At 37.7% G+C, this 22,756-nt stretch overlaps 1 protein-coding gene across 1 annotated transcript in view; it reads left to right on the top strand.

Annotated features, from left to right (window-relative positions):
- Positions 1-21,638, top strand: part of socs2 (suppressor of cytokine signaling 2) — a 50,006-nt gene extending 28,368 nt beyond the window's left edge. Inside the window, exon 2 of the mRNA XM_068005312.1 lies at positions 20,782-21,638. Coding sequence (XP_067861413.1) covers positions 20,782-21,242 — 461 coding nt within the window. The 3' untranslated portion in view covers positions 21,243-21,638. The remainder of the gene's footprint in view (positions 1-20,781) is intronic.
- Positions 21,639-22,756: the final 1,118 nt, after the last annotated feature.

Raw genomic sequence — 22,756 nt, 5'->3', positions numbered from 1 at the left:
TTCTTCCTGCACTGCATCCATGTTCATGATGCTGTGAGCCTGGCATTGACTTCATCCCCCGCTGCCTCCGCTGCCTTTTGGATATATGTATGGACCCCCAACCAGCTCCCCTCCCCCGCTGCGGAAATAGGATGTCCCTCCTTCTGACCACCTCTTGCACTAAGATCTCCAGTGCATCAGCAGATAACCTTGGTGCATGCACTCTTGTAGGCCTGGTACCAACTCAGATCGGCAGATTGGTGAGGTCTGGCATGCAGTTTGGAGGATGTGGGATTTAGTAGTGTGCAACCTTTATTCAATGTTTTAATATAACTCATCAGTGTGTAAACATAGGGATGGGACCTGCATCTGTGTTTTTTCGTGTGAGATGTCTGATCTCTGTTCAGACTCTGTGCCGACAGTAGACTGTTTACAGCAGATAACAGGTACCAGCTACCTTTAAGAGATTTCGGAGAAACATCCCCCCTTTAAGGGATTGAGCTCCCTCTGGTGGTGGAAAGTGCAAATTGCATTAATTCTATGTGCAAGGCCTGGAATGGAGTGTTGATTGCAGGCAAGTCCTTGGGTGGGCTGAAAATTGCGGCCTTCCTGCGCAGGGGGACATTGGGCGTGGGGTACTAGCACATCACGCTATCTGTGTCCTAAAACGGCCCGTATCCAATTTCCTCCCCAGCATATCACCTGTCTGTAATCTATGGAAGTTGTGAAATATTGCACTTCAGCTGTCTGAAATCAAAGGGCATTGTAAAATACTGTACTTCACCTCTTTGTAATCTATGCACATTGTAAAATACTGCAATTTACCTGTCTGCAACCTATGGACATTGTAAAATACTGCACTGCACATGCCTGTAATTCAAGGGCAATATAAAATACTGCACTTCACCTGTTGCAATCTATGGACAGTGTAAAATACTGCGCTGCACCTGTCTGTAATCTATGGACAGTGTAAAATACTGCACTTCGCCTGTTGCAATCGATGGACAGTGTAAAATACTGCACATCACCTGTCTGTATTCCATGGACAGTGTAAAATACTGCACATCACCTGTCTGTATTCCATGGACAGTGTAAAATACTGCACTTTGCCTGTCTGTATTCTATGGACATCGTAAAATACAGCACTGCACCTGTCTGTAATCTATGGACAGTGTAAAATACTGCACATCACCTGTCTGTAATTTGTGAAAATTGTAAAATAGTGCAGTTCACCTGTCTGTATTCTATGGACATTGAAAAATACTGCACTTCAGCTGTCTGTAATTTATGGACATTTTAAAATACAGCACTTCACCTGTCTGTAATCTATGGACATTGCAAAATAGTGCACCTCTCCTGTCTGTAATCTATGGAATTCGTAAAAATACTGCACTTCACCTGTCCGTTATCGATGGACATTGTAAAATACTGCAATTCAACTGTCTGTAATATATGGACATTTTAAAATACTGCGCTTCGCCTGTCTATAACATATGGACAGTGTAAAGTAATGCACTTCACTTCTCTGTAATTTATGGACGTTGTAAAAGAGTGCAGTTCACCTGTCTGTAATCTATGGCTATTGTAAAATACTGCACATCACCTGTCTATAATCAATGGGCTTTTAAAAAATACTGCACTTCACCTGTCTGTAATCTATGGACATTGCAAAATACTGCACCTCTCCTGTCTGTAATCTATGGAATTCATAAAAATACTGCACTTCATCTGTCTGTAAGCTATGGACATTGTAAAATATTGCAATTCACCTGTCTGCAATCCATGGACATTGCAAAATACTGCACTTCACCTGTCTGTAATCTATGGACATTGTAAAATATTGCACTTCACCTGTCTGTAATCTATGGACATTGCAAAATAGTGCAGTTCACCTGTCTGTAATCTATGGACAATGCCAAATACTGCACTTCACCTGTCTGTAATCTATGGACGTTGCAAAATAGTGCACTTCACCTGTCCGTAATCTATGGACATTGTAAAATACTGCACTTTGCCTGTCTGCAATCTATGGACAGTGTAAAATATTGTACTTAACTTGTCTGTAATCGATGGACATTGTAAATTATTGCACTTCACCTGTCTGTAATCTTTGGACATTTTAAAACAGTGCACTTCACCTGTCTGCAATCTATGGCTATTGTAAAATATTGCATTTCACCTGTCTGTGATCTATGAACATTGCAAAATAGTGCAGTTTACCTGTCTGTAATCTATGGACATTTTAAAATATTGCACTTCACCTGTCTGTAAACTATGGACAGTGTAAAATATTGCACTTCACCTGTCTGCAATCTATGGGTATTGTAAAATATTGCATTTCACCTGTCTGTAATCTATGGACATTGTAAAATACTTCACATCACCTGTCTGTAATTTATGAAAATTGTAAAATAGTGCAGTTCACCTGTCCTTAATCTATGGACATTGTAAAATACTGCACTTCACCTGTCTGTATTCTGTGGCCATTGTAAAATAGTGCAGTTCACCAGTCTGTAATCTATGGACATTGCAATATACTGTACTTCACCTGTCTGTAATCTATGGACATTTTAAAATACTGCACTTCACCTGTCTGTAAGCTATGGACAATGTAATATACTGTACTTCTGCTGTCTGCAATCTATGGCTCTTGTAAAATATTGCACTTCACCTGTCTGTAATCTATGGCTATTGTAAAATACTGGACTTCACCTGTCTGTAATCTATGGACATTTTAAAATATTGCACTTCACCTGTCTGCAATCTATGGACAGTGTAAAATATTGTACTTAACTTGTCTGTAATCTATGGACATTGTAAAATACTTCACTTCACCTGTCTATTATCAAATGACAGTGTAAAATTCTGCATTTTACCTGTCTGTAATCTATGGGCTTTTTAAAAATACTGCACTTCGCCTGTCTGTAATCTATGGGCTTTTTAAAAATACTGCACTTCACCTGTCTGTAATCTATGGACATTGCAAAATAGTGCAGTTCACCCGTCTGTAATCTATGGACATTTTAAAATACTGTACTTAACTTGTCTGTATTCTATGAACATTGTAAAATATTGCACTTCACCCGTCTGTAATTTATAGACATTGTAAAATACTGCACTTCACCTTTCTGTAATCTATGGACATTATAATATACCAAACTTCACCTCCCTTTAATGTGTGGCTAATGTAAAATAGTGCACTCCACCTGTCCGTAATCTATGAACATTGTAAAACACTGCACTTCACCTGTCTGTATTCTATGGACATTGTAAAATAGTGCAGTTCACCTGTCTGTAAGCTATGGACATTTTAATAAACTATACTTCACCTGTCTGTAATCTATGGACATTGTCAAATACTGTACTTCACCTGTCTGTATCTTATGGACATTGTAAAATACTGCACTTCACCTCTCTGCAATCTATGGACAGTGTAAAATATTGTACTTAACTTGTCTGTAATCTATGGACATTGTAAAATATTGCACTTCACCTGTCTCTAATCTATGGACTTCCAAAAAGTACTGCACTTCACCTGTCTAATCTTTGGACATTGCAAAATAGTGCATTTCACCTGTCTGCAATCTATGGATGTTTAAAAATACTGCACTTCACCAGTCTGTATTCTGTGGACATTGTAAAATAGTTCAGTTCACCAGCCTGTAATCTATGGACATTGTAATATACTGTACTTCACCTGTCTGTAATCTATGGACATTGTAAAATACTGCACTTCACCAGTCTGTAAGCTATGGACATTGTAATATACTGTACTTCTGCTGCCTGCAATCTATGGCTATTGTGAAATATTGCACTTCACCTGTCTGTAATCTATGGACATTGCAAAATACTGCACTTCACCTGTCCAAGCTATGGACATTGCAAAATACTGGACTTCACCTGTCTGTAATCAACGGACATTGCAAAATACTGCACTTCACCTGTCTGCAATCTATGGACAGTTTAAAATATTGCACTTCACCTGTCTGCATTCTATGGACAGTGTAAAATATTGCACTTCACCAGTCTGTAATCTATGGGCTTTTAAAAAATACTGCACTTTACCTGTCTGTAATATATGGACATTGCAAAATGGTGCAGTTCACATGTCTGTAATCTATGGACATTACCAAATACTGCACTTCACCTGTCGATAATCAAATGACAGTGTAAAATACTGTACTTAACTTGTCTGTATTCTATGGACATTGTAAAATATTGCACTTCACCCATCTGCAATTTATGGACATTGCAAAATAGTGCAGTTCACCTTTCCGTAATCTATGGACATTGTAAAATATTGCACTTCATCTGTCTGTAATCTATGGGCTTTTAAAAAATACTGCACTTCACCTGTCTGTAATCTATGCACATTGTAAAATAGTGCAGTTCACCTGTCTGTAATCTATGGACATTTCAAAACACTGCACTTCACCTGTCTGTAATCTATGGACATTGTAAAATACTGGACTTCACCTGTCTGTAAGCCATGGACATTTTAATATACTGTACTTCACCTGTCTGTAATCAATGGACATTGCAAAATAGTGCAGTTCACCTGTCCTTAATCTATGGACATTGCCAAATACTGCATTTCACCTGTCTGTAAATTATGGACAATGTAAAATACTGCACTGCACCTGTCTGTAATCTATGGACATTTTAAAACACTGCACTTCACCTGTCTGTATTCTGTGGACATTGTGAAATAGTGCAGTTCACCAGTCTGTAATCTATGGACATTGTAATATACTGTACTTCACCTGTCTGTAATCTATGGACATGGCAAAATAGTGCAGTTCACCTGTCCGTAATCGATGGACATTTTAAAATACTGCACTCCACCTGTCTATAATCAAATGACAGTGTAAAATACTGTACTTCACCTGTCTGTAATCTATGGACATTGTAAAATATTGCACTTCACCCATCTGTAATTTATGGACATTGTAAAATACTGCACTTCACCTTTCTGTAATCTATGGACAGTGTAAAATAAAGCACTACACCTGTCTGTAATTTATGGACATTGTAAAATACTGCACTTCATCTTTCTGTAATCTATGGACAGTGTAAAATACTGCACTTCACCTGTCTGTAATCTATGCACATTGTAAAATAGTGCAGTTCACCTGTCTGTCTGTAATCTATGGACATTTCAAAATACTGCACTTCACCTGTCTGTAATCAATGGATATTGTAAAATACTAGACTTCACCTGTCTGTAATCAATGGACATTTTAAAATACTGCACTTCACCTGTCTGTATTCTGTGGACATTGTGAAATAGTGCACATCACCTGTCTGTAATTTATGAAAATTGTAAAATAGTGCAGTTCACCTGTCTGTAATCTATGGACATTGTAAAATACTGCGCTTTGCCTGTCTGTATTCTATGGACATTGTAAAATACTGCACTGCACCTGTCTGTAATCTATGGACAGTGTAAAATACTGCACATCACCTGTCTGTAATTTATGAAAATTGTAAAATAGTGCAGTTCACCTGTCTGTAATCTATGGACATTGTAAAATACTGCACTTTGCCTGTCTGTATTCTATGGACATTGTAAAATACTGCACTGCACCTGTCTGTAATCTATGGACAGTGTAAAATACTGCACATCACCTGTCTGTAATTTATGAAAATTGTAAAATACTGCACTTCACCTGTCTATATTCTATGGACATTGAAAAATACTGCACTTCAGCTGTCTGTAATCTATGGACAGTATCAAATACTGTACTTCACCTGTCTGTAAGCTATGGACAGTGTACAATACTGTACTGCACCTGTCTGTAATCTATGGACATTGTAAAATACTGCACTTCGCCTCTCTGTAATATATGGACATTTTAAAATACTGGACTTCACCTGTCCATAACATATGGACATTTTAAAATACTGCACTTCGCCTGTCTGTAATCTATGGACATTTTAAAATACTGTACTTCACCTATCTGTAACATATGGACAGTGTAAAGTAATGCACTTCACTTCTCTGTAATTTATGGACGTTGTAAAATACTGCATTTCACCTGTCTGTAATCTATGGAATTCGTAAAAATACTGCACTTCATCAGTCTGTAATCTATGGACATTTTAAAATACTGCACTTCACCTGTCTGCAATCTATGGACAGTGTAAAATATTGTACTTAACTTGTCTGTAATCGATGGACATTGTAAAATATTGCACTTTGCCTGTCTGTAATCTATGGACATTGAAAAATACTGCACTGCACCTGTCTGTAATCAATGGACAGTGTAAAATATTGCACATCACCTGTCAGTAATTTATGAAAATTGTTAAATAGTGCAGTTCACCTGTCTGTAATCTATGAACAGTATAAAATACTGTACTGCACCTGTCTGTAATCTATGGACAGTGTACAATACTGTACTGCACCTGTCTGTAATCTATGGACATTGCAAAATACTGCACTTCGCCTCTCTGTAATATATGGACATTTTAAAATACTGGACTTCACCTGTCCATAATGTATGGACATTTTAAAATACTGTACTACACCTGTCTGTAACATATGGAATTCGTAAAAATACTGCACTTCATCTGTAATCTATGGACATTGTAAAATACTGCACTTCAACTGTCCGTTATCGATGGACATTTTAAAATACTGCACTTCACCTGTCTGTAATCTATGGACATTGTAAAATACTGCACTTCACCAGTCTGTAAGCTATGGACATTGTAATATACTGTACTTCTGCTGCCTGCAATCTATGGCTATTGTGAAATATTGCACTTCACCTGTCTGTAATCTATGGACATTGCAAAATACTGCACTTCACCTGTCCAAGCTATGGACATTGCAAAATACTGGACTTCACCTGTCTGTAATCAACGGACATTGCAAAATACTGCACTTCACCTGTCTGCAATCTATGGACAGTTTAAAATATTGCACTTCACCTGTCTGCATTCTATGGACAGTGTAAAATATTGCACTTCACCAGTCTGTAATCTATGGGCTTTTAAAAAATACTGCACTTTACCTGTCTGTAATATATGGACATTGCAAAATGGTGCAGTTCACATGTCTGTAATCTATGGACATTACCAAATACTGCACTTCACCTGTCGATAATCAAATGACAGTGTAAAATACTGTACTTAACTTGTCTGTATTCTATGGACATTGTAAAATATTGCACTTCACCCATCTGCAATTTATGGACATTGCAAAATAGTGCAGTTCACCTTTCCGTAATCTATGGACATTGTAAAATATTGCACTTCATCTGTCTGTAATCTATGGGCTTTTAAAAAATACTGCACTTCACCTGTCTGTAATCTATGCACATTGTAAAATAGTGCAGTTCACCTGTCTGTAATCTATGGACATTTCAAAACACTGCACTTCACCTGTCTGTAATCTATGGACATTGTAAAATACTGGACTTCACCTGTCTGTAAGCCATGGACATTTTAATATACTGTACTTCACCTGTCTGTAATCAATGGACATTGCAAAATAGTGCAGTTCACCTGTCCTTAATCTATGGACATTGCCAAATACTGCATTTCACCTGTCTGTAAATTATGGACAATGTAAAATACTGCACTGCACCTGTCTGTAATCTATGGACATTTTAAAACACTGCACTTCACCTGTCTGTATTCTGTGGACATTGTGAAATAGTGCAGTTCACCAGTCTGTAATCTATGGACATTGTAATATACTGTACTTCACCTGTCTGTAATCTATGGACATGGCAAAATAGTGCAGTTCACCTGTCCGTAATCGATGGACATTTTAAAATACTGCACTCCACCTGTCTATAATCAAATGACAGTGTAAAATACTGTACTTCACCTGTCTGTAATCTATGGACATTGTAAAATATTGCACTTCACCCATCTGTAATTTATGGACATTGTAAAATACTGCACTTCACCTTTCTGTAATCTATGGACAGTGTAAAATAAAGCACTACACCTGTCTGTAATTTATGGACATTGTAAAATACTGCACTTCATCTTTCTGTAATCTATGGACAGTGTAAAATACTGCACTTCACCTGTCTGTAATCTATGCACATTGTAAAATAGTGCAGTTCACCTGTCTGTCTGTAATCTATGGACATTTCAAAATACTGCACTTCACCTGTCTGTAATCAATGGATATTGTAAAATACTAGACTTCACCTGTCTGTAATCAATGGACATTTTAAAATACTGCACTTCACCTGTCTGTATTCTGTGGACATTGTGAAATAGTGCACATCACCTGTCTGTAATTTATGAAAATTGTAAAATAGTGCAGTTCACCTGTCTGTAATCTATGGACATTGTAAAATACTGCACTTTGCCTGTCTGTATTCTATGGACATTGTAAAATACTGCACTGCACCTGTCTGTAATCTATGGACAGTGTAAAATACTGCACATCACCTGTCTGTAATTTATGAAAATTGTAAAATAGTGCAGTTCACCTGTCTGTAATCTATGGACATTGTAAAATACTGCACTTTGCCTGTCTGTATTCTATGGACATTGTAAAATACTGCACTGCACCTGTCTGTAATCTATGGACAGTGTAAAATACTGCACATCACCTGTCTGTAATTTATGAAAATTGTAAAATACTGCACTTCACCTGTCTATATTCTATGGACATTGAAAAATACTGCACTTCAGCTGTCTGTAATCTATGGACAGTATCAAATACTGTACTTCACCTGTCTGTAAGCTATGGACAGTGTACAATACTGTACTGCACCTGTCTGTAATCTATGGACATTGTAAAATACTGCACTTCGCCTCTCTGTAATATATGGACATTTTAAAATACTGGACTTCACCTGTCCATAACATATGGACATTTTAAAATACTGCACTTCGCCTGTCTGTAATCTATGGACATTTTAAAATACTGTACTTCACCTATCTGTAACATATGGACAGTGTAAAGTAATGCACTTCACTTCTCTGTAATTTATGGACGTTGTAAAATACTGCATTTCACCTGTCTGTAATCTATGGAATTCGTAAAAATACTGCACTTCATCAGTCTGTAATCTATGGACATTTTAAAATACTGCACTTCACCTGTCTGCAATCTATGGACAGTGTAAAATATTGTACTTAACTTGTCTGTAATCGATGGACATTGTAAAATATTGCACTTTGCCTGTCTGTAATCTATGGACATTGAAAAATACTGCACTGCACCTGTCTGTAATCAATGGACAGTGTAAAATATTGCACATCACCTGTCAGTAATTTATGAAAATTGTTAAATAGTGCAGTTCACCTGTCTGTAATCTATGAACAGTATAAAATACTGTACTGCACCTGTCTGTAATCTATGGACAGTGTACAATACTGTACTGCACCTGTCTGTAATCTATGGACATTGCAAAATACTGCACTTCGCCTCTCTGTAATATATGGACATTTTAAAATACTGGACTTCACCTGTCCATAATGTATGGACATTTTAAAATACTGTACTACACCTGTCTGTAACATATGGAATTCGTAAAAATACTGCACTTCATCTGTAATCTATGGACATTGTAAAATACTGCACTTCAACTGTCCGTTATCGATGGACATTTTAAAATACTGCACTTCACCTGTCTGCAATCTATGGACAGTGTAAAATATTGTACTTAACTTGTCTGTAATCGATGGGCATTGTAAAATATTGCACTTCACCTGTCCGTAATCTATGGACATTTTAAAACACTGCACTTCACCTGTCTGTATTCTGTGGACATTGTAAAATAGTGCAGTTCACCAGTCTGTAATCTATGGACATTGTAAAATACTGGACTTCATCTGTCTGTAATCAATGGACATTGCAAAATAGTGCAGTTCACCTGTCCTTAATCTATGGACATTGCCAAATACTGCATTTCACCTGTCTGTAATCTATGGACGTTTAATATACTGCACTTCACCTGTCTGTAAATTATGGATAATGTAAAATACTGCACTACACCTGTCTGTAATATATGGCCATTTTAAAACACTGCACTTCACCTGTCTGTATTCTGTGGACATTGTAAAATAGTGCAGTTCACCAGTCTGTAATCTATGGACATTGTAAAATACTGTACTTCTGCTGTCTGCAATTTATGGCTATTGTAAAATATTGCACTTCACCTGTCTGCATTCTATGGACAGTGTAAAATATTGTACTTAACTTGTCTGTAATCTATGGACATTGCCAAATACTTCACTTCACCTGTCTATAATCAAATGACAGTGTAAAATACTGTACTTGTCTGTATTCTATGGACATTGTAAAATATTGCACTTCACCCATCTGTAATTTATGGACATTGTAAAATACTGCACTTCACCTTTCTGTAATCTATGTACATTGTAAAATAGTGCAGTTCACCTGTCTGTCTGTAATCTATGGACATTTCAAAATACTGCACTTCACCTGTCTGTAATCAATGGATATTGTAAAATACTAGACTTCACCTGTCTGTAATCTATGGACATTTTAAAATACTGCACTTCACCTGTCTGTATTCTGTGGACATTGTGAAATACTGCACTTCACCTGTCTGTAATCTATGGACATTGTAAAATACTGCACTTCACCTGTCTATATTCTATGGACATTGAAAAATACTGCACTTCACCTGTCTATATTCTATGGACATTGAAAAATACTGCACTTCACCTGTCTATATTCTATGGACATTGAAAAATACTGCACTTCGCCTCTCTGTAATATATGGACATTTTAAAATACTGCACTTCGCCTGTCTGTAATCTATGGACATTTTAAAATACTGTACTTCACCTGTCTGTAACATATGGACAGTGTAAAGTAATGCACTTCACTTCTCTGTAATTTATGGACGTTGTAAAATACTGCATTTCACCTGTCTGTAATCTATGGAATTCGTAAAAATACTGCACTTCATCTGTCTGTAATCTATGGACATTTTAAAATACTACACTTCACCTGTCTGCAATCTATGGACAGTGTAAAATATTGTACTTAACTTGTCTGTAATCAATGGACATTGTAAAATATTGCACTTCACCTGTCTGTAATTTTTGGACATTGCAAAATACTGCATTTCACCTGTCTGTATTCTGTGGACATTGTAAAATAGTGCAGTTCACCAGTCTGTAATCTATGGACATTGTAAAATACTGCACATCACATTCCTGTATTCCATGCACATTGTAAAACAGTGCAGTTCACCTACCTGTAATCTGTGGACATTTTAAAATACTGCACTTCACCTGTCCGTAATCTATGGACATTGTAATATTCTATACTTAACCTGTCTGCATTCTAATGGACATTGTAAAATACTGCACTTCACCTGCCTGTAATCTACGGATATTGTAAAATACTGCACTTAACCAGTCTGTAATATCAGGACAGTTAAAAATACTGCACTTCACCTGTCTGTAATCTATTGACATTGTAAAATACTGCACTTCACCTGTCCGTAATCTATGGACATTTTAAAATACTACAATTCACCTGTCCGTAATCTATCTACATTTGAAAATACTGCAGTTCACCAGTCTGTAATCTATGTACAGTGTAAAATACTGGACTTCATCTGTCTGTAATCTAAGAATATTGCAAAATACTGCACATCACATTCCTGTATTTTATGCACATTGTAAAACAGTGCAGTTCACCTGTCTGTAATCTATGGACGTTATAAAATACTGCCCTTCACCTGTCTGTAATCTATGGACATTGTAATATACTGTACTGAACCTGTTTGCATTCTAATGGACATTGTAAAATACTGCACTTCACCTGCCTGTAATTTACAGATATTGTAAAATACTGCACTTCACCAGAATGTAATATCAGGACAGTTAAAATACTTCACTTCACCTGTCTGTAATCTATTAACATTGTAAAATACTGGACTTCACCTGTCTGTATGCTATGGACATTTTAAAATACTGTTCTTCACCTGTCCATAATCTATGGTCATTGTAAAATACTGCACTCCACCTGCCAGCAATCTGTCTACATTGTAAAATACTGCTCTTCTTCTTTCTGTAATCTCTGGACATTATTAAAGACTGCTCTTCATCTTTCTGCAATCTCTGGACATTGTAAAATACTGCACTTCACCTGTTTCTAATCTATGGACATTGCAATATTCGGTACTTCACCTGTCTGTAATCTATGGACATTTTAAAACACTGTACTCCACCTGTCTGCATTCTAATGGACATTTTAATATACTGCACTACACCTGTCTGTAATCTATGGACATTGTGAAATACTGCACTTCACCTTCCTGTATTCTATGCAAATTGTAAAATATTGCAGTTCACATGTCTGTAATCTATGGACAGTGTAAAATACTGCACTTCACCTATCTGTAATCTATGGACATTTTAAAACACTGCACTTCACCTGTCTGTATTCTATAGACATTTTAATATACTGCACTACACCTGTCTGTAATCTATGGACAGTGTAAAATACTGCAGTTCACATTCCTGTATTCCATGCACATTGTAAAATAGGGCAGTTCACCTGTCTGTAATCTATGCATGTTATAAAATACTGCACTTCACCTGTCTGTAATCTATGAATATTGAAAAATGCTGTGCTTCACCTGCCTGTAATCCATGGATATTTTAAAATACTGCATTTCGCCTGTCTGTAATCTATGGACAGTGTAAAATACTGCACTTCACCTGTCTGTAATCTATGGACATTGTAAAATACTGCACTTCACCTGTCTGTAATCTATGGACATTGTAAAATACTGCACTTCACCTGTGTGTAATCTATGGACATTGTAAAATACTGCACTTCACCTGTGTGTAATCTATGGACATTGTAAAATACTGCACTGAACCTGTCTGCAATCTATGGTAATTGCACGATACTGCAATTCACCTGTCTGCAATGTGCAGACATTGTAAAATACTGCACTTCACCTGTGTGAAATGTATGGGCTTTTAAAAAATACTGCACATCACCTTTCTGTAATATATGGACATTGCAAAATACTGCACTTCACTGGTCTGTAATCGATGGACATTGCAAAATACTTCACGTCAACTGCCTGTACTCTATGCACATTGTAAAATACTGCACTTCACCTGTTTGTAATCTAAGGATATTGTAATATATTGTACTTGACCTGTCTGTAATCTGTGGTCATTGTAAAATACTGCACTCCACCTGCCAGCAATCTGTCTACATTGTAAAATACTGTACTTCACCTGTCTGTATTCTATGGACATTTTAAAATACTGTACTTCACCTGTCCGTAATGTATGGTCATTGTAAAGTACTGCACTCCACCTGCCAGCAATCTGTCTACATTGTGAAATACTGCTCTTCATCTTTCTGTAATCTATGGACATTGTAAAATACTGCACTTCACCCGACTGTAATCTGTGGACATTACAAAATAACGCTCTTCGCCTGTCTGTAATCTGTGGACATTGTAAAATAACGCTCTTCGCTTGTCTGTAATCTATGGACATTGCAGTTCACCTGTCTGTAATCTATCGACATTGTAAAATACTGTACTTCACCTGTCTGTAATCTATGGACAGTGTAAAATACTGCACTGAACTTGTCTGCAATCTATGGATATTGCAAGATACTGCATTTCACCTGCCTGCAATGTGTGGACATTGTAAAATACTGCATTTCATCTCTGTGTAATGTATGGGCTTTTTAAAAATACTGCATGTCACCTTTCTGTAATCTATGGATATTGCAAAATAATGCATTACACCTGTCTGCAATTTATGGACATTGTAAAATACTGCACTTCACCTGACTGTAATCTATGGACGTTGCAAAATACTTCACATCACCTGCCTGTATTCTATGCACATTGTAAAATACTACACTTCACCTGATTGTAATCTATGGACATTGTAAAATACTGCACTTCACCTATTTGTAATCTATGGACATTGTAATATACTGTACTTGACCAGTCTGTAATCCATGGTCGTTGTAATATACTGTACTTCACCTGTTTGTAATCTATGGACATTGTAAAATACTGCACTTCATCTGTCTGTAATCCATGGACATTGTAAAATACTGCACTTCATCTGTCTGTAATCTATGGACATTGTAAAATACTGCACTTCATCTGTCTGTAATCTATGGACATTGTAAAATACTGTAATTCACCTGTCCGTAATCTATGGACATTGTAAAATGCTGCACTTCATCTTTCTGTAATTTCTGGACATTTTAAAATACTTTACTTCTCCTGTTTGTATTCTATGAACATTGTAAAATACTGCACTTCACCTGTTTGTAATCTATGGACAATGTAAAATACTGCACTTCGCCTGCCAGCAATCTGTGGACATTTTAATATACTGCACTACACCTGTCTGTAATCTATGGACATTGTAAAATACTGCACTTCAACTTGCTGTATTCTATGCAAATTGTAAAATATTGCAGTTCACCTGTCTGTAATCAATTGACATTGTAATATACTGCACGTCACCTGTCTGTAATCTATGGACATTGTAATATACTGCACGTCACCTGTCTTTAATCTATGGACATTGTAAAATACTGCACTTCACATTCCTATATTCCATGCACATTGTAAAATAGTGCAGTTCACCTGTCTGTAATCTATAGACGTTATAAAATACTGCACTTCACCTGTCTGTAATCAATGGACATTGTAAAATACTGCAGTGCACTAGTCTGTAATCTATGGACAGTGTAAAATACTGGACTTCACCTGTTTGTAAACTATGGACATTGTAAAATATTGCACTTCATCTGTCTTTAATCTATGGACATTGTAAAATACTGCACTTCACATTCCTATATTCCATGCACATTGTAAAATAGTGCAGTTCACCTACCTGTAATCTGTGGACATTTTAAAATACTGCACTTCACCTGTCTGTAATCTATAGACATTGTAATATTCTGTGCTTAACCTTTCTGCATTCTAATGGACATTGTAAAATACTGCACTTCACCAGTCTGTAATATCAAGACAGTTAAAAATACTTCACTCCACCTGTCTGTAATCTATGGACATTGTAAAATACTGCACTGAACCTGTCTGCAATCTATGGTAATTGCAAGATACTGCAATTCACCTGCCTGCAATGTGTGGACATTGTAAAATACTGCACTTCACTGGTCTGTAATCGTTGGACAGTGTAAAATACTTCACATGACCTGCCTGTATTCTATGCACATTGTAAAATACTGCACTTCACCTGTTTGTAATCTATCGATATTGTAGTATACTGTACTTCACCTGTCTGTATTCTATGGACATTTTAAAATACTGTACTTCACCTGTCTGTAATCTATGATCATTGTAATATATTGTACATCACCTGTCTGTAATCTATGGACACTGCACTTCACTGGTCTGTAATCGTTGGACATTGTAAAATACTTCACTTCAACTGCCTGTATTCTATGCACTTTGTAAAATACTGCACTTCATCTGTTTGTAATCTATGGATATTGTAGTATACTATACTTGACCTGTCTGTAATCTATGGTCATTGTAATATATTGTACTTCACCTGTCTACAATCTATAGACAATGTAAAATACTGCACTTCACCCGTCTGTAATCTGTCTACATTATAAAATACTGCACTTCACCTGTCTGTAATCTGTGGACATTGCAAATTTCTGCACTTCACGTGCCAGCAATCTGTGGACATTGTAAAATACTGCACTTCACCTTCCTGTATTCTATGCAAATTGTAAAATATTGCAGTTCACCTGTTTGTAATCAATTGACATTGTAATATACTGCACTTCACGTGTCTGTAATCTATGGACATTGTAAAATACAGCACTTCACCTGCCTGTAGTATATGGACATTGTAAAATACTGCACTTCACCTGTCTGTAATCTGTGGACATTGCAAATTTCTGCACTTCACCTGCCAGCAATCTGTGGACATTGTAAAATAACGCTCTTCTCCTGTCTGTAATCAATGGACATTGCAATTCACCTGTCTGTAATCTATCGACATTGTAAAATACTGGACTTCACCTGCCAGCAATCTGTGGTCATTGTAAAATACCGCACTTCAGCTTCCTGTATTCTATGCAAATTGTAAAATATTGCAATTCACCTGTTTGTAATCAATTGACATTGTAATATACTGCACTTCACATGTCTGTAATCTATGGAAAGTGTAAAATAATGCAGTTCACCTGTCTGTAATCGATGGACATTATAAAATACTCGGTTTCACCTGTCTGTAATCTATGGACAATGTAATATACTGTATTTCATCTGTCTGTATTCCATGGACAGTGTAAAATACAGCACTTCACCTGCCTGTAGTATATGGACATTGTAAAATACTGCATTTCTCCTGTCAGCAATCTGTGGACATTGTATAATACTAAACTGCACCTGTCTGCAATCTATGGACATTATAAAATGCTGCACTTCACCTGTCTGTAATCTATGGACGTTGTAAAATACTGCACTTCATCTGTCTTTAATCTATGGACATTGTAAAATACTGCACATCACATTCCTTTATTCCATGCACATTGTAAAATAGTGCAGTTCACCTACCTGTAATCTGTGGACATTTTAATATACTGCACTTCACCTGTCCGTAATCTATGGACATTGTAAAATACTGCACTTCACCTGTCTGTAATCTATGGACATTGTAATATACTGTACTTCACCAGTCTGTAATATCAGGACAGTTAAAAATACTGCACTTCACCTATCCGTAATCTATGGACATTGTAAAATACTGCATTTCACCTGTCTGTAATCTATGTACATTGGAAAATACTGCAGTTCACCAGTCTGTAATCTATGGACATTTTAATATACTGTACTTCACCTGTTTGTAATCTAAGAATATTGCAAAATACTGCACATCACCTTCCTGTATTCTATGGACATTGGAAAATACTGCAGTTCACCAGTCTGTAATCTATGGGCATTATAAAATACTGCAATTCACCTGTCTGTAATCTATGGACATTGTAAGATACTGCAATTCACCTGTCTGTACTATCAGGACAGTGTAAAATACTGTATTTCACCTGTCTGTAATCTATGGGCAGTGTAAAATACTGCAGTTCACCTGTCTGTAATCTATGGACAGTGTAAAATACTGCACTTTACCTGCCAGCAATCTGTCTACATTGTAAAATACTGTATTTCACCTGTCTGTATTCTGTGGACAATATAAAATACTGTACTTCACCTGTCTGTAATCTGTGGACATGGTAAAATAACACTCTTCACCTGTCTGTAATCTATGGACAATGCAGTTCACCTATCTGTAATCTATCGACAATGTAAAATACTGCACTTCACCTGCCAGCCAATCTCTGGACATTGTAAAATACTGCACTTCAGCTTCCTGTATTCTATGCAAATTGTAAAATATTGCAGTTCACCTGTTTGTAATCAATTGACATTGTAATATACTGCGCTTCACCTGTCTGTAATCTACGGACATTCTAATATACTGTATTTCATCTGTCTGTATTCCATGGATATTGTAAAATACAGCACTTCACCTGCCTGTAATCTATGGACAGTGTAAAGTACTGCAGTTCACCTGTCTGTAATCAATGGACAGTGCAAAATACTGCACTTCACCTATCTGTAATCTATGGACATTGTAAAATACTGCAGTTCACCTGTCTGTAATCTGTGGACATTGTAAAATACTGCACATCACATTCCTGTATTCCATGCACATTGTAAAATAGTGCAGTTCACCTACCTGTAATCTGTGGACATTTTAAAATACTGCACTTCACCTGTCCGTAATCTATGGACATTGTAATATACTGTACTTAACCTTTCTGCATTCTAATGGACATTGTAAAATACTGCACTTCACCAGTCTGTAATATCAGGACAGTTACAAATACTTCACTTCACCTGTCTGTAATCTATTGACATTGCAAAATACTGCACTTCACCTGTCTGTAATCTATGGACATTGTAAAATACTGCACTTCACCTGTCTGTAATCTATGTACATTGGAAAATACTGCAGTTCACCAGTCTGTGATCTATGGGCTTTATAAAATACTGCACTTCACCTGCCTGTAATCTATGGACATTGTAAAATACTGCACTGCACCTGTCTGTAATCTATGGACATTGTAAGATACTACACTTCACCTGTCTGTAATATCAGGACAGTGTAAAATGCTGCACTTCACCTGTCTGTACTCTATGGACAGTGTAAAATACTGCACTTCACCTGTTTGTAATCTATGGACATTGTAAAATACTGCACTGCACCTGTCTGTAATCTATGGACATTGTAAGATACTGCACTTCACCTGTTTGTAATCTATGGACATTGTAAGATACTGCACTTCACCTGCCTGTAATCTATGGACATTGTAAAATACTGTACTTCACCTGTCTGTATTCTATGGACATTTTAAAATACTGTAATTCACCTGTCCGTAATCTATGGTCATTGTAAAATACTGCACTTCACCTGCTAGTAATCTGTCTACATTGTAAAATACTGCACTTCACCTGTCTGTAATTTATGCACATTTTAATATACTGTATTTCACCTGTTTGTATTCTTTGGACAGTGTAAAATACTGCACTTCTCCACCTCACATTTATCTATATTGCAATTCATTTGCCAATTACATGCCCATTCTGTAAGTTTATTAATATCCTCTTGTATTTTGAGGCATTCTTCCTTTGTATTAACTAAACCCCCAATTTTGTGTTGTCCGCAAATTTTGAAATTGTACTTCCGATTCCCGAATCCAAATTGTTAATGTAAATTGTGAACAATAGTGGTCCCAGCACCCATACCTGTGGAAAACCACTTCCCACCCTTTCTCAGTCTGAGTAGCTATCCTTAACCCCTACTCTCTGTTTACTGTTTTGTCGCCAGCTTGCTATCCATTCTGCTACTTGTCCCCCGACTCCACATACTCTGATCTTAGTCATGAATCTACCCTTGTCTACTCTTTCTGTTACTTCTTCAAAGAATTCAGTAAGGTTGGTCAAGCATGACCTTCCCTTTTGAAATCTGTGCTGACTGTTCTTTATTATATATTCGTTTTTTAGATGTTTTTCTATTACATCTTTGAGTAAAGATTCCATTATTTTTCCTACCACCGACATTAAGCTAACTGGTCTACAGTTCCCTGGACTGGTTCTATCTCCCTTTTTAAATATAGGAATCACATTATCTGTCCACCAGCCCTCTGGCACTATTCCCTTTTCTAATGAATTGTTATATATATGTAATAGTGCCTCTGCTATCTCCTCCGTAAGATCTTTTAATATTCATGGATGCCATCCATCCAAACCAGGTGTCTTATCCTCTCTAAGTTTGATCTTAAATGTTTTATATCTTTTTTGATCTCTTCTTCTAATGTTAGATCTCTTTTTTAGTCTCCCTGGTAAATACTGAGGCAAAGTAAGTATTCATTATTTCTGCCATTTCGCTGTCATTACCTGTGAGTTTATCTTGTGCATCCTTTAGTGGCCCTATCCCTATCCTGATTTTTCTTTTGTTATTTCTGTTTCTGTAGAATACTTTACTATCTTTTAAACTCCTTGATAACTTAATCTCGCTGTTCCTCTTTGCTTTTCAAATTGTTTTTTTGACTTCTTTTCTAACCTCTTCATATTCCTTTTTGTCATCCTCTCCTTTATTGTCTATGTACTTAGAGTATGCCTTTTTCTTTAGTTTCAATTTTACCCTCTTTATTCATCCATTGTGTTTCATTATTGGCTAGTTTGTTTTTGTTTTTAGAGGAATATATTTCTCTGAACTTTGTTGATCACTATTTTAAATATTTCCCACTGCTGTTCTATCTCTTTGTCAACATTTCTTTCCAGTTTATCTTCCCTAGTTCCATTCTCATCCCCTCAAAATTAGCTTTTTCCAATCTATTAGTTTGGTCTTATATCTTTCTCAATCATTATTTTAAACCTTATTATGTTATGATCACTATTGCCTAGATGATCTGCTATGCTTACTTCTCTTATCTGCTCTGTACACACTGTAAAAACTCCAATGTTAAATCGGGCGGCCCATATCACGCACGCACCCAAAGTGAAATTTATCTCCAGTGAGCATCAGATGGCTATTTGACCTCAGAGAGCATCACAGGCAGATCTGATGACATCACAATGACTACTGACACAGCAGCAAGCCTGCATCAACGACGATCTCACAATGACCATTGACATCACAGCCGGCCTGCATCAATGATGATGTCACAATGAATATTGACATCACAGCCGGCCTGCATCAATGATGATGTCACAATGAATATTGACATCACAGCCGGCCTGCATCAATGATGATGTCACAATGAATATTGACATCACAGCCGGCCTGCATCAACGACGATCTCACAATGACCATTGACATCACAGCCGGCCTGCATCAATGATGATGTCACAATGAATATTGACATCACAGCCGGCCTGCATCAATGATGATGTCACAATGAATATTGACATCACAGCTGGCCTGCATCAATGATGATGTCACAATGAATATTGACATCACAGCCGGCCTGCATCAATGATGATGTCACAATGAATATTGACATCACAGCCGGCCTGCATCAATGATGATGTCACAATGACCATTGACATCACAGCCGGCACAGACAGCTGTTGTCATTACACACATCTGCATGAAACTTTTTCTAACGAGAAGCATTTAAAATTACTTGAAAGAAATGTGTTGAATCCACCTTTCCAAGCTGCTAAATTCTGCTGGTATCACACCGTTGGGTTTGAGAATACCAATATACAACTTACATTTTATGTTTCTTGTTTCTCGCAGGATGGTATTGGGGAGCTCTTAAAGCAAATGAAGCAAACGAGAAGCTACAAGAAGCCTCTGAAGGTACTTTTCTGGTGAGAGACAGTTCGCACCGGGACTATTTTCTCACCATCTCTGTAAAAACTGCTCTGGGACCAACCAACCTGCGAATTGAATACCGAGATGGCAAGTTCAGACTGGACTCATTGATCCTCGTGAAACCAAAGCTTCAGCAGTTCAACAGTGTGGTGCACCTGGTGGAACACTATGTGCTGTTGTGTCGGGTAATACAGAACGCCCAACGTCCAGCTCTCCGAAACAGAGGCGTCCAGCTCTGGCTGACCAAACCCTTTTACACTGAGACCCCTTCTCTGCAACACTTCTGTCGTATTAACATCCATAAAGTAACCAGAGACATCCAAGAACTGCCTTTACCAACCAAACTGAAGAAGTATTTGTCAGAATATAAGTATCAGGTTTAAAACTGTTTTGAAGGGGAAGGAAAGTCTAGGAGAGAACATCTGTTCAAAGTGCCTTCCCGGCCCGGGAACCTTGTCCCTGCTTTTTTTTGGCCACTATTCCTGCAGAATTTTTCTGTCTCTGGGTCTCTCTCTTCAGCTGTTCTGCGCACGGCAGTTACAGGGAGGAGATTTACATGTCAAGCAGCTGCAAAACTGCTTTATTCAGAATGTTATTTGGAACAGTTTGGGATCCAAGCTGAAGCAACCCAAATATGGAAAGGTCTCTGGTGAGGGAGTATTCAGCAGTACTCCCCGTGGAATTGACTTCTCCTTCGGATGTGATGGTTTAGGAACATTTCGATTGTATTAATTAAAATTTTTAATCACAGTTAATCTTGGTTTTAATCGCACATTTAATTGATGTCCATCGCTGGCATTGCTAAGTATTTACGTGCCAGCTTTTCTTTTAACTTTCAGGCTGCCATGTTGGTTATATTGGTGTCTGTTTGCCAATATGTCAGCCTGGTCTTTAGTCCTAGCAGGGAGTGCTTTGTCTGCTGGGTCAAAGGTCGATTACAAGAAGGATAAATGAATACAAGGAGCTTTGGTGGTTATACATGTTAGAATTAACAGCAATGTACAAAGACAGACAGACGAGCTCAAAAATCTCTAACCTCAACACTAAAGGAAGAGTAAAGGTAATGAGTTCTTGAGGAGAATATTAGGTGAAACTGAATGGATGGCATCCTGCTCAACCCTGAACTCTGCTTCCAAATGGCTCAGGGTTTCCTCTTCCTCCCTGTATCCCATTCCCACCCTCACCCTACTCCCTCCTCTCTCAGGCTCTCCCTCCCTGTATCCCATTCCCACCCTCACCCTACTCCCTCCTCTCTCAGGCTCTCCCTCCCTGTATCCCATTCCCACCCTCACCCTACTCCCTCCTCTCTCAGGCTCTCCCTCCCTGTATCCCATTCCCACCCTCATCCTACTCCCTCCTCTCTCAGACTTTCTCTCCCCGTATCCCATTCCCCACTCACCCTGCTCTCTCTTCTCTGATACTGCTCCCTCCCTTTCAAATCTGCTGTCTTCACCCCCCTCCTCTGAAAACCCACCCTTGACCCCCCCTGTCCTTGCAAACTACCACCCCATCTCCAACCTCCTTTTCCTCTCCAAAGTCCTTGAACGTGTTGTCACCTCCCAAATCCGTGCCCATCTTTCCCGCAACTCCATGTTTGAACCCCTCTAATCAGCTATCCGCCCCTGCCACAGCACTGAAACGGCCCTTATCAAAGTCACAAATTCAATCCTATGTGACTGTGACGATGGCAAATTATCCCTCCTCATCCTTCTCAACCTGTCTCTGCAGCCTTTGACACAGTTGACCACACCATCATTCTTTAACTCCTGTCCTCTGTTGTCCATCTGGGTGGGACTGCACTCGCCTGGTTCCATTCCTATCTATCCAGTCGTAGCCTGATAATCACCTGCAATGCTTCTCTTCCTGCTCCCACAACGTTACCTCTGGAGTCCCCCAA

The sequence above is a fragment of the Heptranchias perlo genome, chromosome 24, assembly GCF_035084215.1.
Source record: "Heptranchias perlo isolate sHepPer1 chromosome 24, sHepPer1.hap1, whole genome shotgun sequence".
Lineage (NCBI taxonomy): Eukaryota > Metazoa > Chordata > Chondrichthyes > Hexanchiformes > Hexanchidae > Heptranchias > Heptranchias perlo.
The sequence above is the reverse complement of the archived record's forward strand: the minus strand, read 5'-3'. Positions and strand labels throughout refer to the sequence as shown.